This window comes from Sphaeramia orbicularis, chromosome 1 (assembly GCF_902148855.1).
Source record: "Sphaeramia orbicularis chromosome 1, fSphaOr1.1, whole genome shotgun sequence".
Lineage (NCBI taxonomy): Eukaryota > Metazoa > Chordata > Actinopteri > Kurtiformes > Apogonidae > Sphaeramia > Sphaeramia orbicularis.
This window is the reverse complement of record NC_043957.1, coordinates 47,235,057-47,249,635: the sequence shown is the minus strand read 5'-3', so window position 1 is coordinate 47,249,635 and position 14,579 is coordinate 47,235,057. Positions and strand designations below refer to the sequence as shown.

The window sequence follows — 14,579 nt, the reverse complement described above, 5'->3', positions numbered from 1 at the left end:
CGCAAAATGGTAAATTCACAGGGCAATGTGACTTTAACCCAAATGAATTTTCCTCTATTTAGCCTGTTTTAACTCATAAAGACCCAGACAGCCACGAGCAACCACAATCATCTACTGGTATAAAATATTTAATAACTTCTGTACCTCTAATTCTATCATTACGTGTAAATAATTGACTTAAAATGTAGTTTGTCATCTTTTCATGGTCATCATTTATGACCCATTTGGACGTTCAGAGGTTCTGTAGTTACCGTGGAAACACCGTCATCTTCTACAATATTGATTCACCAGTAAAACCCATGGAGTTGGATCAATAATAGTAAATGGAAACACTTGTTTTTATGTTCAGTTATTGATATCTTTGCTGAAAAAGTAGCTTTTTCTTCAGTTTTTTCTGTTTGGTATAATAACTTGTATCTGAGCTTTTATGGTCATCTACATGATCAGTCAATTAAATATAGGAAATGTCAATGTTTTTCACTGAGAAAAATGCAAAAAAAAACAGAGGATAATATTATAATAAATGGCAATAAATCACTTAAGAAAAGTTACATTTAGAGAAAAATTCATCTGGGAACTGCCACAAATGTAGCACTGGGTCTTTATGGGTTAAGTGATTTATCACCATTTATTATAATATCATCCTCTGTATTTTGTACTTTACAGTGAACATCAGATATTTTCCTATATATAATTTGCTAATCATACTGATGTTTATAAAAGCTCAGAGTAAATTCTGAGGTTATATTAAATCAGAAAAAATTAGAAAAAAAGTCATTTTTCAATAAAATAAATCATTAACTGAACATAAAACAAGTGCTTCCACCTGCTGTCATTTGTCAAACTTAATGGGTTTTACTGGTAAATCAATGTTGTAGAAGATGACAGTGTTTCCACGGTAACTACGGAACCTCTGAACGTCTAAATGGGTCATATCTGATGACCATGAAAAGATGACAAACTGTATTTTACATGTATAGCTGGATGAGTGGATCAACAGTTATATAACATTTTAGATCAGTAGATACTTTGGTCGGCGATGGATGTTTGGGTCTTTGTGGGTTCATGTATGTGAGTGAAGTTCATCAGTTTGAACATAAGATGTCAGCCTTGTGCTGCATATATAGAATAGAGTAACGCTGAGTTGGTGACATATCTCAGACAGCAGTGAGTCTGTGGGAGACAATAACATGCAATGACAAATGTGTGTATTATTTGATTAATGCAACAAGATTAAAAAAAAAAAAAAGCTCCGTTTTGTGTTGAGCATACATTTCACCCCTGTAGTCGACAACTTTGATTCCAGACATTAAAGCGAAAACACACATCAAGTATTAAAAAATTCTATTTAATCAGACATTCCCTTGATATATATAAAGAGTTCATTCGGTAGTCATCTACAAGAAAATGGACAGACAGGCAAAGGTTCTTCATTAACGCAGAAGGCACGTAGGCTAATATCTGACCAGTAGCATGCACAGCTGCCTATGATCATTTTCTCCTTTATCTTTTTAGTCGCTGAATGGCTTATTTTCTTGCATTTTGACTACTTTCACAGAGAGGTGTCTGTCCACACAAAGCGAGCAACGCTACAAATAGAATTTACTTGTACTTGTAGAATCCCTCTCCTGTCTTTTTACCAAATTTACCCTCAGCAACCAACTTGTTCAGCAGTTCACTTTGGGCAAAAAGTGGGTTTCCAGAGTCCATTGCGCTCCAACCTGAACATAAGCAGAAACAGAGAAATATATTTATTATTGTATTCATATTCAAAAGTGCAATCAAGTTGCTTTATGCTGTGTTTTTCCTGCAGTCCCTACTACAGTCTCATCTGATCTGTTATCTCACTACAAGATAACAGGAGACCGGAGAGGTTTCTGAAAACATAATTACCATCCATAATGAACTTTGCCGTGTCCAGTCCGACATAGTCCAGGAGCTCAAAGGGTCCCATGGGATACCCGGCTCCAAGTTTCATGGCAATATCAATGTCTTCTTTGGAGCCGTGGCCTGGAAGAGAAAACACAAAAACAAAACAATAAAATGGAACTGCAAGAGAAATAAATAAAAAGGAAATACTAAAAACTTTTCCCCTGATTTGAGCAGTTCTGAACACAATGAATGATCCTGTTACACAAACCACGGAAATCTGACTCCAGCTGCTAGAATTCACTGTTTAAATGTATGTATGTGTACCTCTCTCATGCAGTCGAATGGCCTCCATCATATAAGGAACAAGCAGACGGTTCACGATGAACCCAGGTGTATCCTGAATAAAAGAATATACTGATGAGTACACGGTGTAGAATATATGTAGTAAGAGCTTGAGCTATAAATTGTCACTATTAATATAAACACTTGGAAATGGTTGCTTCTATCAAACTGGGTTCATTTTGGTATATGGCACTTTGCCTGCTTTTTAGACCCAATAATAAAAGAGAAATTTAGACATATTTTCCATCAGGATGTACCTAATGATGACCTGAGATAAATGCAAAAAAAATTATACTCTTGCTCTGAGCCATCCCAAAATTAATGAATTTTTAATAAAATATTGGGGTCAAAAATAGGACCAAAATTGGGACAAGAAAAACTGCCTAGGTGTCAGTGCATTTATTCTGAAACACGTCTTGAAATGGTTTTATATAACGCTATAAATAAAGACACTGTATTAAATTTGACGATCCCAGTGGTTTTTCTAATCCAGACATGTGGGTTTTTCATGAATCAATAGTCTCATTCCAGATTTCATGTGTAACCCACTGTGTCCACTTGCCTTACGTGTGGAACCTGCCCATTTAAACACAAATAAATTGCAAATGATTTTACAACAGCAGTTTTTTTTGTGAAACACTCTGCCTTGTATAATTAGTTCAATTCCCAAAATGTACCTGTGAGAATAAAAAGATATTCAAAAAAGAGTAGCATGTAATTTTCGTGTCCTTTTGACCGTGTTACATGCAGATTTTTGTATAAAAAATAATGTAAAATAATATAAAAATGTGTATTATCTGAAAAATAGTTTCTCTTTTATCTCAGTAAGTATTTATATTTTAAAATAGACCCAAAGTGCTTCTAAACTTGCGTCATAACATTAGTCTACATCTGGTTTGAATTTTTAGCACCTCTATCCTGTTTTTAGGGAACAGTTTCATAGAAGCACCCAAATACAAATTCATTTGTAATTTTCTTTACCCAGAACCAGTCAAATATCAACTGATGGAAAACAATGAGGAAGCTGTGAAGGAAATTGGACATTTCTGATCTGTGTCTCAATGTTGTACAAATGACAGTTGAAAAACTGTGTGTGGATAGTTGTACAAGTTTGAAAGTAAAATTGAGGTCATAGTAACTACCCCAACCTTTGTTAGCTTAGCATTGGCGAGTAGATATTCTAGAAGTTGATAATCATGGTCAGGACTTAGTGATAATACACTGATCAGCTGCAAACTACAACATTCTTTTTCTTCACTGATCATCATTTCAGTTTAGTATCAGTTCTGATGGTCGTCTTCAATTTCAGACTACATTAGTCTGTCGAAATTCACACCCTGCAAGTATTTACACAAAAAAGTGTACTGCTTGACTGATGCGGGTATCTAAATTCCAGTTCTTATGTAAGACAAAATAATCATGATTAGGAGACTAAACAATAATTGTGAAAAGCCTCAGCTTCCTTCAATCCTACCTTGCAAGACACTGGGGTTTTTCCAAGAGCTTTACTGAAGTTCATGAGGGAATCAAACGTTTCTTGGCTTGTTGCCGAGGTTCCAATGACCTGCAGAAAAGAAATATTTATACTTTAAATTCTATCTAATGGTAATAGCACCTACATTTTCTTTGTATATCCCCCTGAGACCCAGCAATTCATTTCTGTCTTCTGTAGTGAACAAGAGTTTCACAGCTTTACTTTTTTTTTAATGTCCACTGAAAAGGACATTATATATAGTAGCTGCATTGTACCTGTGGTGCCATTATACGACAGCGCCCTCCCATGGTGCAACAGCAGCATTGCACCCGTGCGCCCTCCTGTGCTGCAACATCGGGACACGCCTCAGACAAAGACGAGTGTCCGATGCACACAGAACATCCATTATAGTAGGATATAATTAAAATAAAAAAATGTATCCAAAACTACTGTTGCATCATGCTGTTTCCAATTAAGGCAATTATTTAATCTAAAATGTGAAAATGTTTACATACTGGGTCTCAGGAGGATATATTATTGTATAGTGATGCTTTATATGGTGCATTATATCTTATTAGCCTACCTCTACTAGTTTCATCATAGGAACTGGGTTGAAAAAGTGAAGACCACCAAATCTGTCCAGTCTGCTGGTGGAGCTGGCAATGTCAGTGATGGGTAGGGAGGATGTATTGCTGGCAAAGATAGTGTGACTAAAGGAAAAAGTATACAAAAACACACAGTAACACACATTATGGAGAGTAGTTGGAGTACAAACTAAACAAGTAGATATACAGTACGACTGAAACAGAAGAAGAACAGTACTTACGCTGGTGCTACCTTGTCAAGAGCTCCAAAGATACCCTGTTTAATTTTCAGATTTTCCACAATGGCCTCCAAGACAAGATCTGCACCCTGAACTGAGGCTCTAGCATCTGAAGAAGTGGACACATTACTCAGGACTTTCTGGATGAACTCCTGACCGGCCTGAAGCAAAACATGAGCAATGACTGATTATTAGCATACATTTCATCTTTCTGATATTATGGTCCATTTCAGGTGATGCACTAAATGTGTTTCACCTCTGGCTTATCAGCAAACTTCTTCTTGGCCACCCTTTTCAGACTCCCTTCAATTCCTTTGATAGACTTTTTGAGGATGTCATCGGATGTGTCCACCAGCATCACCGAGTGGCCAGTTGACGCAGCAACCTTCAAGATAGAAGTTAGTGCAGTAAATGATTACAGCTTTGAGTGTCGGTGTTGTTGATGTGGAAGCAAACGAGGTCAAAGTGTTTATATAGAACGTGAGCCTTTACAAAACTAAAGGTGTTAAAGTGCAAAGAGAATTTGACTTTCAAAGTTAGCATGCATACTTTCTTTACAGTGCAATATTTATACATACAATATTAAAAGAAGGGCAGAAATACATCTTTAGATACTTATTTTAGAAAATTACAGTTTAGTTAAGTCAAGAATGCCTGCTCAGGTTTGGAAGATTCAAAGTCCACTTAACAATAGAGTCTCTGTTCTTCATTTTATTTGGTATGAGGAAATAGCATGGACTGACTTGTACTTTGAAAAACTCTCGAAAAAAAAAAAAAAAAAAAATCATAAGATTTAAGTACAAGTACAAACTGTACACTTTGATATTTCAATATTTTTGCTCAAGCAAAGTAAAATGGTCCTTTTCAGTATTTTACTGTTAGATATGCTTTTGGATTTATGCATTCATGTGCATGTTGATTTTTACTACTGTACATTAACTCACTCTCCACCTGTCTAACCCACAGGAATGCATCATATTCCATAAAACAATCAAATGTTTGTTGTGTTTCTGTTCCGTGAGAACCAGATTTTGTCTAAAAAGTAAATTTTTCATTAGTTAAAATAATCGGCCTATTTTCATTTTTGAGATAACACATTTTCTAGCAAATCCAAGAGCATTTTTAAGGAGTTTATTTAGCTTAAGGAAGGCATTTATCATGACTAATACATGAACACAACCTTAAGTTTACCACAGATCTTCTGGGTCAACACAGATATAACAGGATTTTCACTGGACACTAAAACTTGAACTGAAACCTGAAAAGTAAAGCAGTCAAAAAATGTAGTGGAGTTAAAAGTGCAATATTTGCCTCTGAGATGTAGTGGGATAGAAGTATGTTGACTAAAAAATAGTATGTGGAATCTCTGAAAATTGGAAGTGTTCTGAATGAACAGGTCTTAAAATGTTATTTGATGTGCAGATAAATCACAAGTACAAACCCGATATGCTTAACCTGATACCACATTGGAGGGATATATGTTATGTAAAATTTTGAGATGTAAAATTCTAATTTTGTTTGTAAAACAGTATTTATATAGTAATGTTTGTATTTTTGTATAGTTTGTATAGTTGTGTTTGTAATGTTTATATAGTAATGCTTTTGACCACTCAATTTTAGAAAAAGTTGAATTCCATACTGCTTTGGATACTTTGATTTTTGTGCACTGAAATTATGACATACTAAGGGACATAAAAAGACAGTAATACTCGAGCACACCTGCACAGTCATTTTGTATATCTGAATTATCTCCAAATATGAATTTAACTCCGCAAACTAATATATATATATATATATATATATATATATATATATATATATATATATATATATATATATATACACACACACACACACACACACACACATATATACATATACACACACACACACACACACATATATACATATACATATACACACACACACACACACACATATATACATATACATATACACACACACACACACACATATATATATATATATATATATATATATATATATATATATATATATATATATATATAGGTAAAGCACCATTAACCCTCCGGTATCCGAGTGCGCCTTTTAGGTACACTTTGCACTTTGTGTTAAAAAACTTCATATTATTTTTCACAATTTAAATAAGGTTAGAATTCAAAAGTTGTTCATTTGCGCATGATCTTTAAAATTCTGGCCACCAACTAAAATTTGCACATTGTAAACAAAAGAAAATTAAAAGACTAGCATCTGTCTCCCAAGTGTGCCTAAAACGCACTATTTCTTCCATTTGATGTGTATGATTAGGGCTGACCTTGACTTACAAAAATAAAATCAAATTAGAGCAGAAAAATAAATCAATATATAATATTTAATAATTTGATTTATAGGTGTGCATTTTACGCACACTTGGTGACAGATGCTAGTATTTTTTAACTTTTGACCTAGCGCCAAAAATAATCATGCAAATTAACCGATGTTGGAGTTAATCATTGACATGTGAGAGGCTGCAAAAATCAGATAAAATGTGACCCACTTTTTATGTACTATACTGAAAAAAGTAGTTTTTTGCATCCAAAAAATGGTTTGTTTACATTACAAACACCGCATTTAAAGGGTTAAAAAAAATGTGACAATTATTGAGTATTTGGTATTTTTTGTTCACGGCTTAAGTTGATGCAATAGAAAAAAAGTGTAAAAGAATTAAAAACAAACTGTATGGAAATTTTTTTGACATTATTCCACAAATGTGCCAAAAACGCACACTTGGTGCTTAGTAAGGGCCTTGGTGGACGGGGATACCGAAGGGTTATGCCGCGGGTGCTGGAACTAACACCGCTTTCCACGCGTTTCCAGCGGACACCAAAAGTGCGACGGACCCGTGCCCTGATCCCAGTATTGTGTTACATAGCTCCGGGTCCGTGTAGACCCCAGCTCCCCACTGCTGGAGCTAAGGTTAAGGATTATTTCCAAATGTGGGATGCCATGATAAAGTTGGGTAAATTCCGTGTCAAAGTAAGCAGCAAGCATGTCCACAGTGGGAGCATACGTCCACGACACACCTGTTCCAAACATTTGTCGTGTTGTTAGCTTTGATGCTAACTAGCCGCAGACATTTTCAGTCCTACCTGCGCTATTCCAGCACCCATCTGTCCGCCTCCGATGATCGTTACATGCTTTATCACAACATTCCTGACGGACGAGGTGGAGAAACTTCTGCAGATCTGATTGAAGAAGGCCATTATGTGTGTGTGGGTGTGTGTAGGGCTGTCAGTCTTCAGGACACTAACTCAGAAGACGGAGAAGGAGGAGGAAAAAGTAGGCGGTCACGTGATCACACGACCTTTCACACACATTTACTAAAGTGACCATGTTAGATATGACAAAGGTGACAGGATTAGAAAACACACAAGAGCCTTTCAATGATAAAAACTCTGCATATATTATTTCTAGAAAATAGACATTTTTTTGAAGAATATATATACTTGCAAACGGATAGAAAAACCCCAATTAAAAGGATCTGCATTCATAATACTGTTCATAATACTTATTTGCAACAAATTTTAAGACCCAATGAAGAAAAAGTCAGCATGTTGATTGTTTTTGTTTTTTTTATATATATACCAACGGATTATTCCACCGAGTAATTACACAAAATTGTGGGACCTCAATCCAAGCAGCAGTTAGCAAGTCACTACACTTTTTTAATCTTTCGCACCATTATGTTGTAACAGACAGTGGTACCATAAACATTGAGGAGCCTCTTCATGTAATACTTATCAGTATATTAACATGTTTATGATGTTACATTTCCTCAAAACATACAGTACATATTCTGAAACACTCGTTTAGTTGAAAATATTCCTGAACAGTCATTTGTCACACTCATTTATCTGACTTTAAAAATAACAAAAACATAAAAAAAAATAAAAAAAAAATTAAAAAAAAAATCTGATATTTAACCCTTTCATGCACAGTGGTCACTACAGTGGACAGTTATTCTCCAGCTGTTCTCTTATATATTCATGGATTTTATTGTTTTAGTTCCATATCAGCCAACACAGTGGATCATCCCATACACTGACATTCATATCATTACTGTAACTTTACTGTTCTTGATAAACTTCATCTGCACTAACATGTTTTAGCGTAAATCAATTGCTTGTTATTATTATTAGACTGTATTTAACAGTTTTCTGTTTTTTTTTTAAACAAAAAGTTGTTTTTTTGTGTATTATCTCCATAAAGTGATTAATAACTAGTATTAGAGTATGTTAAAACGTGACATCAGAAAATATCAGATTAGCAGCATTTAAAAAAAAAAAAGTTCATAGTTTTCACACAGTATATCAGTTCTTTGCTTCAAAAATTAAACGCATGGTGTCCAGCTGAATGAACATTTTTGCAACTCCATGAAAAATAGGTTCATAAAAACAAAATGTTGAATCGCATTGTTTTTTTCATGCCTAAAGAGTAATAAAAATACTTAAGAAAAAAAAAAATCTTGATTAGGTTCTCATAATTCATGCATGAAAGGGTTAATGGATTACTTGAAAATGACTGCTTGAATAATAATAATAATCATCAATAAATAACTGATAAAATGACTGATACAACACATGATTCCATATGCAAAAGAATTTCCAAATAAAACTTTTTATAAGGTGCCTACATTATGTTGTCTCTCCAGGAGACAATGTAATATAATGTACTTATTGACAGAAAGTTAGTTGAGACCAGTCGTTCCTCTACTAATGTCAGCTTCGAGGGTTCACACACACAGTGAAGTGGCAGGGGGCAAGGGTCAAGCCAAAGCGTCCCTGAAGAGGAGGAGGTGGCAGCCCCTCCGGCAGTCTGAAAGTGAAGGCTTGCAGTAAGCTGGTTACCATCAGGAACAACTCCATCTTTGCCAGCTGTTCACCCATGCACACCCTGCGACCTGAGGACACCGCCATTAAATCATTACAGCCCATTGCACATACTGTACTACAAAAAATAATTCCTACATCAACTGGCCTGATGCAAGAGCCTCTCATATTGATAAATTTGGTCTTACATTCCACATGTAAGTAATTAAAGAGAATTTACTCTATTCAGATTTTTCATATTTTGATCTTGCTGTTAGGTACACAACTTACAAACACAATTTGCAACTTTTTCAATGAGTGATTGTATATACATTTCATAATTTCACATCTGTTTGGTGGCTTTCATCATGTTTATGTGGGATAGTCACAGTTTTCTGAGCTAATATTTCCTGAATCTGAGATAGTATCCTCATATAAGAAGAGAGAGCTCTGATACAAATAGGAAAATGTTCTTGCATGAAGCCCAGTGTTTGAGTCACAAAGCTTCTGTGAGTGAGGAATAACTTACCAATCCCAAATGGCATGAAGCATTCTTTCCTCAGTAACTTTCCCTCACTGTCTAAGAAACGTGATGGGTTAAAACTGTCTGGGTCGTCCCACACAGTGGGATCTCGATGGACAGACCACAGGTTGGGAATAATAACTGTCCCTTTGGGAATACTGTAGCCTCTGAACTCTGAAAAGGAACAAAATACATAAAAATGCCATTAGTTTAATTCATTAGATGCCAGTAATGGAATGCAGACATACTGCTTGACATACTGGATATTTACTGTCGGAGGAACTTCAGGATTTTGTGAAAAATGAGGCGTTTCAACTCACTCGATGTCTCAGAGGTCATGTGAGGAATAGCCAGAGGAACCACTACAGTCAGTCGCTGCACCTCCATGATTGTGGCCTCAGTAAAAGGGAGACTCCCCTTATGAGTCATAGATGGGACCTGATGTTTGCCCACCACCTTGTCAATCTCTGCCTGGACCTTGTCTGAATTCAAAACAGTCAAAGCAACATTAAATATTTCTTCCAAGAATCAATTAAGGTTATGAAAGCAATGAGACAATCGAGTTCCTTTCTTCATTTATGCAGAAAATAAGGCTTGATATAAACATAAACATTTCATATTTAGCTCAACATCTGTGTATTCATTGTGAACATTTTATATATGATTAAGGAGGTCAGAATATTTGATTACTATAGAGGAACGTGTGTAGGAAAGATGATCGATTAATAAAATGTGCAAACATATAAAATATATGTGCAGTAGAAAAAAGATCTCCTCTTTAGTCATGTATAAGTCAATGCAAATTGTTAGAATCTAAATGATCTCAAGGCCACAACCCATGCATACAGTAAATAAGTCCACAGTGATGAACCGACCTTACCTTGGATATCAGGATATAAGACCATGTAGAACAGAACCCACAAAACTGAATTAGTGGTGGTATCAGTCCCAGCTATAAAAAGATCTCCTATTATATAAAAAAGATAATCTTCTGTGAAGCTACTGTCCTTCTCTCCAGCAGCTTGTTGGGCCAACATCTCTAATAAATACATGTCGATAAGATCCCTCGGGTTTTCAGGATCTAATGTTTCTCTGTGTCTTGTAATAATGTTCTTTAGAAACACTGTGATGTCTCTTTCCACCTGTCGTAACTCCTTGAAGATCCCAAATGGCAAATAGTAAAGCAGAGGAAAGATGTTAATGAGGACTGCAGGACTGTTCACACAGATCTCCAGCCCCCGCCCCATCAGGTTCAGCAAGGTACGGAATTCACGGTCTTCATGATGAAAGCGCTGACCCAGGGTCAGAGAGCAGATGACGTTTGACACAGCATTGGTGATCAGTGGGGCCAGGTCCACACCATCACCACCAGCCTCCTCATTCAGTCGCAGCAGCTCCGTTTTGATTACAGCCAGACCCTGCAGGACGCATGGCTCCAAACTCAACTTTCCAAAGCCGAAGTTTCGGAGTGTTGTGTGGCAAAACTTGCGCTGCTTTCTCCACACTGGCCCATATGGAGCAAAGACAATTCCTGAAGTTAAGTTGAAAGAAAAAGTGATGATTCATGTGTCAGGACATCAAAACATATATGTACAACGACAAAAATACAACACTGTGGGACAAAGCTGGGTCAGCTTGTTTAAACTTGTGTTAAACTGTAACAACCTATATATACACAGGTACACTGTGTACTCTGTTTCTGACACCAGTTCCTTGACATCAAAGACAGGATTTAAACATTTTAAAACTCACTGTATTTATAAGCCAAATTTAACTTTAACTCAACCAAATATCTGTGTAAATTCAGTTTCCACGATGTAGGTATTTTATAACATAACAACCCTGTAAACAGTCACACTTGAAGGAAGAATGTGTTAAACTGTAACAACTTCTAAATATAGTTACATTACTGTGTGTAAAAAGGGAATTTGAATTTGCAGTTAGATTTTAAGTTGAATTTAACTTAAATTTAGTTCAAAAATTCAGGGACTTTAAACAAGTTGAAAAAAACTGTTTCAGTTTCCATAATATAATGTAGATTAAAACAATCTAACATAAACCTGTAGTCAGTTGTACATGAAGGAAGAGCATAATTGAATTTCTAGGTTTTTTGCTTAACCCATACAGACCCAAACAGCCACCAGTGACCAAAACCATCTACTGATCTAACCTGTAGATCTAATCCTAATCCTATCAATGCATGTAAATAATTGGTGTAAAATAAAGTTTGTCATCTTTTCATGGTCATCAGATATGACCCATTTGGATGTTCAGAGGCTCCGTAGTGAACATGGAAACACTGTCATCTTCTACAACATAGATTCACCAGTAAAACCCATGGAGTTGGATCAATGACAGTGGATGGAAACACTTGGTTTATGTTCAGTTAATGATATATTTTGCTGAAAAAGTCATGTTTTCTTCTTTTTTCTCTGTTTGTGATATTATGACAATCAACTTTAATATGAGCTTTTATGAACAGCTACATGATCAGTGAATTAAATGTACGAAAATACCTGATTTTTATTGACAAAACGCAAAATATAGAGGATAATATTATAATAGATGGTGATAAATCACTTAAGAAAGGTTAAATATAGAGAAAAAATCTTTTGGGAGCTGACATAAAAGTAGCACTGGGTCTTTATGGGTTAAATGAGGTATTAGTTAACTTACTTCAGGAAGTGAAACTGATAATAACCATAAGACAGTTCTCATTTTCTTCTTTACACCACAGACTATTGTCCAGTTCCCATTCATCCTTCCTGTATTTTCATGTCAGATTACATTCGGTTTAGATATAACTGCTTGTAAAACCAGCGAAATGTCCTTACCTTTGCGTTTGGTCATGAGAGTGATAGCAGGGACATCTGGTCTGTCTGAGAACACCTCAGGGTGATTTGAGAGAGCGTCCCTGAGCACCTCATACCCGTTAAGCACAACCATTAAATGACTCCCCACAAACAGACTGTACACGTTCCCATAAACCTTGGCTTGTTCCGTTAAAACACACACTGCGCTCTTGCCGGTGTTGTCTACTTGCTGTCCGAGCCTCCTCCGTACAAAAGGAGGAATAAGAAAGTGGCCGAAGTTTCCGACTACTGGCCACGGTTTCGGACCTGGAGGAATATTTGCGAATTTCTGTCGTTTTCGATATAAATGAAGTAAACAATACGACGTCAAAAAAACTAGCAAAGATGCAACGTTTACACAAGACAGCGCAATGCTCCAGACATTCTCCAGACATGATAGCGAAAACATGGCGTTACAGTAAACTAAACAGTGTTTAAGAGAGATAACTTCTCTATCCCATTCTCTAAATGGTGGTTTTAATATCACAAATAATATGCCAACACGACAAAGTAGCTTTTTAATGCGACCGCGGTCATGTTCTTCCTCTGTTATGAAACTGCAGATGTCAACGTTGGACCGCTACTGACTTCTGATTGGTCGACAGGACCGTAGCCTTCTCTGATTGGTTGGTGTGATGATGACGGTAATTGTAGTTTTTGTGTGGACAATTAGCCCATGAATTGTAAAAATAAATATAACATCCCAAAATGTAATTACTTATTTTAACCCTTTCATGCATGAATTATGAAAACCTCAATCAAGATTTTTTCCTGAGTGTTTTTATTCCTCTTTAGGCATGGAAAAAAAAAACCGAAAAAAAAAACAGCGATTTAATTTTTTTCATGAAAATATTTTTCATGGAATTGCAAAAATATCCACTCAGTTGGACACCATGAGTTAAATTTTTAAAGCAAAGAAACATGTATTTACTAATATTCTGTGTGAAAACTATGAAATTATTATTATTTTTTTTTAATGTTTTGTCACATTTTAACATAGTCTAATATTAGTTATTACTCACTTTATGGAGATAATACATTAAAAAAAAAACTTTTTGTTTAAACAAAAAAAAAGTTAATTACAGTCTAATAACAATAACAAGAAATTGACTTATACTCAAACATGATACTGCAGATCAGGTTTATCAAGAACAGCAAAGTTACACCAATGGTACATCTGCTTTATTGGCTGATATGGAACTAAAACAATAAAATCCATGAATATATAAGATAACAGCTTTGAATAGCTGTCCACTGTAGTGACCACTATGCATGAAAGGGTTAAACATGATACTAACAATCTAGAATTTATTGTAAATTTATTCATATTATTTGGAAAATTTCATATACATAAAAACATACTAAAACACGCCCAAATTTTAAAATCTTCCTATTAGAATTTGAAAATTATATTAAATCTGTAGAATTCATATATAATAATAAAAAAAAAAAAAAAAAAAAAGCACTAACACATTGGCTATTTATAAACAATTTTTCAATACTGACTGAACTCTGTTGCATTTATTTATTTATATTTGTCAGATTTATTTATTTACTTATTTGCTTTTTTTTATTATAATCTGTATTTTATGCTTTGTATTTTTAAATCTATGCATTATTTTCTTAACTTATATGTTCAAATGGTTTTTCTCTTTTGACGTCTTGATGTTTGTTTAAAATTTTGTACTGCATACTCAAATGTTGTTAATAAAGTTGTTTAAAAAATAGCCCATGAAATGTGCTATTTTAATTATAAAACACAAGATACACAAACATATTTAAATTTAGAACATAATTTACAGCTGGAATAAAATAAATGATACAATATTTTTTTTGTGCTATTGGAGATGGCTACAAATGCATG

At 35.0% G+C, this 14,579-nt stretch overlaps 2 protein-coding genes across 3 annotated transcripts; both read right to left on the bottom strand.

Annotated features, from left to right (window-relative positions):
* Nucleotides 1-1,327: 1,327 nt before the first annotated feature.
* hadh (hydroxyacyl-CoA dehydrogenase) lies at nucleotides 1,328-7,819 on the bottom strand. The gene is made up of 8 exons (XM_030148508.1): nucleotides 7,622-7,819; nucleotides 4,768-4,896; nucleotides 4,515-4,672; nucleotides 4,272-4,398; nucleotides 3,689-3,778; nucleotides 2,197-2,269; nucleotides 1,894-2,010; nucleotides 1,328-1,721 (listed from the first exon to the last, which is right to left on the bottom strand). The coding sequence occupies exons 1-8, from the start codon at nucleotides 7,733-7,735 to the stop codon at nucleotides 1,603-1,605; spliced, it is 927 nt and encodes a 308-aa protein (XP_030004368.1). The 5' UTR covers nucleotides 7,736-7,819; the 3' UTR covers nucleotides 1,328-1,602.
* A 1,182-nt stretch (nucleotides 7,820-9,001) lies between these two features.
* Nucleotides 9,002-13,269, bottom strand: cyp2u1 (cytochrome P450, family 2, subfamily U, polypeptide 1). 2 transcript variants are annotated; one of them, XM_030149107.1, is made up of 5 exons: nucleotides 12,698-13,269; nucleotides 10,744-11,394; nucleotides 10,184-10,345; nucleotides 9,870-10,037; nucleotides 9,002-9,432 (listed from the first exon to the last, which is right to left on the bottom strand). In XM_030149107.1, exons 1-5 carry the CDS (start codon nucleotides 13,122-13,124, stop codon nucleotides 9,251-9,253), a joined length of 1,590 nt encoding a protein of 529 aa, XP_030004967.1. In that variant the 5' UTR covers nucleotides 13,125-13,269; the 3' UTR covers nucleotides 9,002-9,250. The 2 variants fall into 2 exon arrangements, with proteins under 2 accessions (XP_030004967.1, XP_030004974.1); XM_030149114.1 differs by having other exon boundaries at nucleotides 9,870-10,041; nucleotides 10,188-10,345.
* Nucleotides 13,270-14,579: the final 1,310 nt, after the last annotated feature.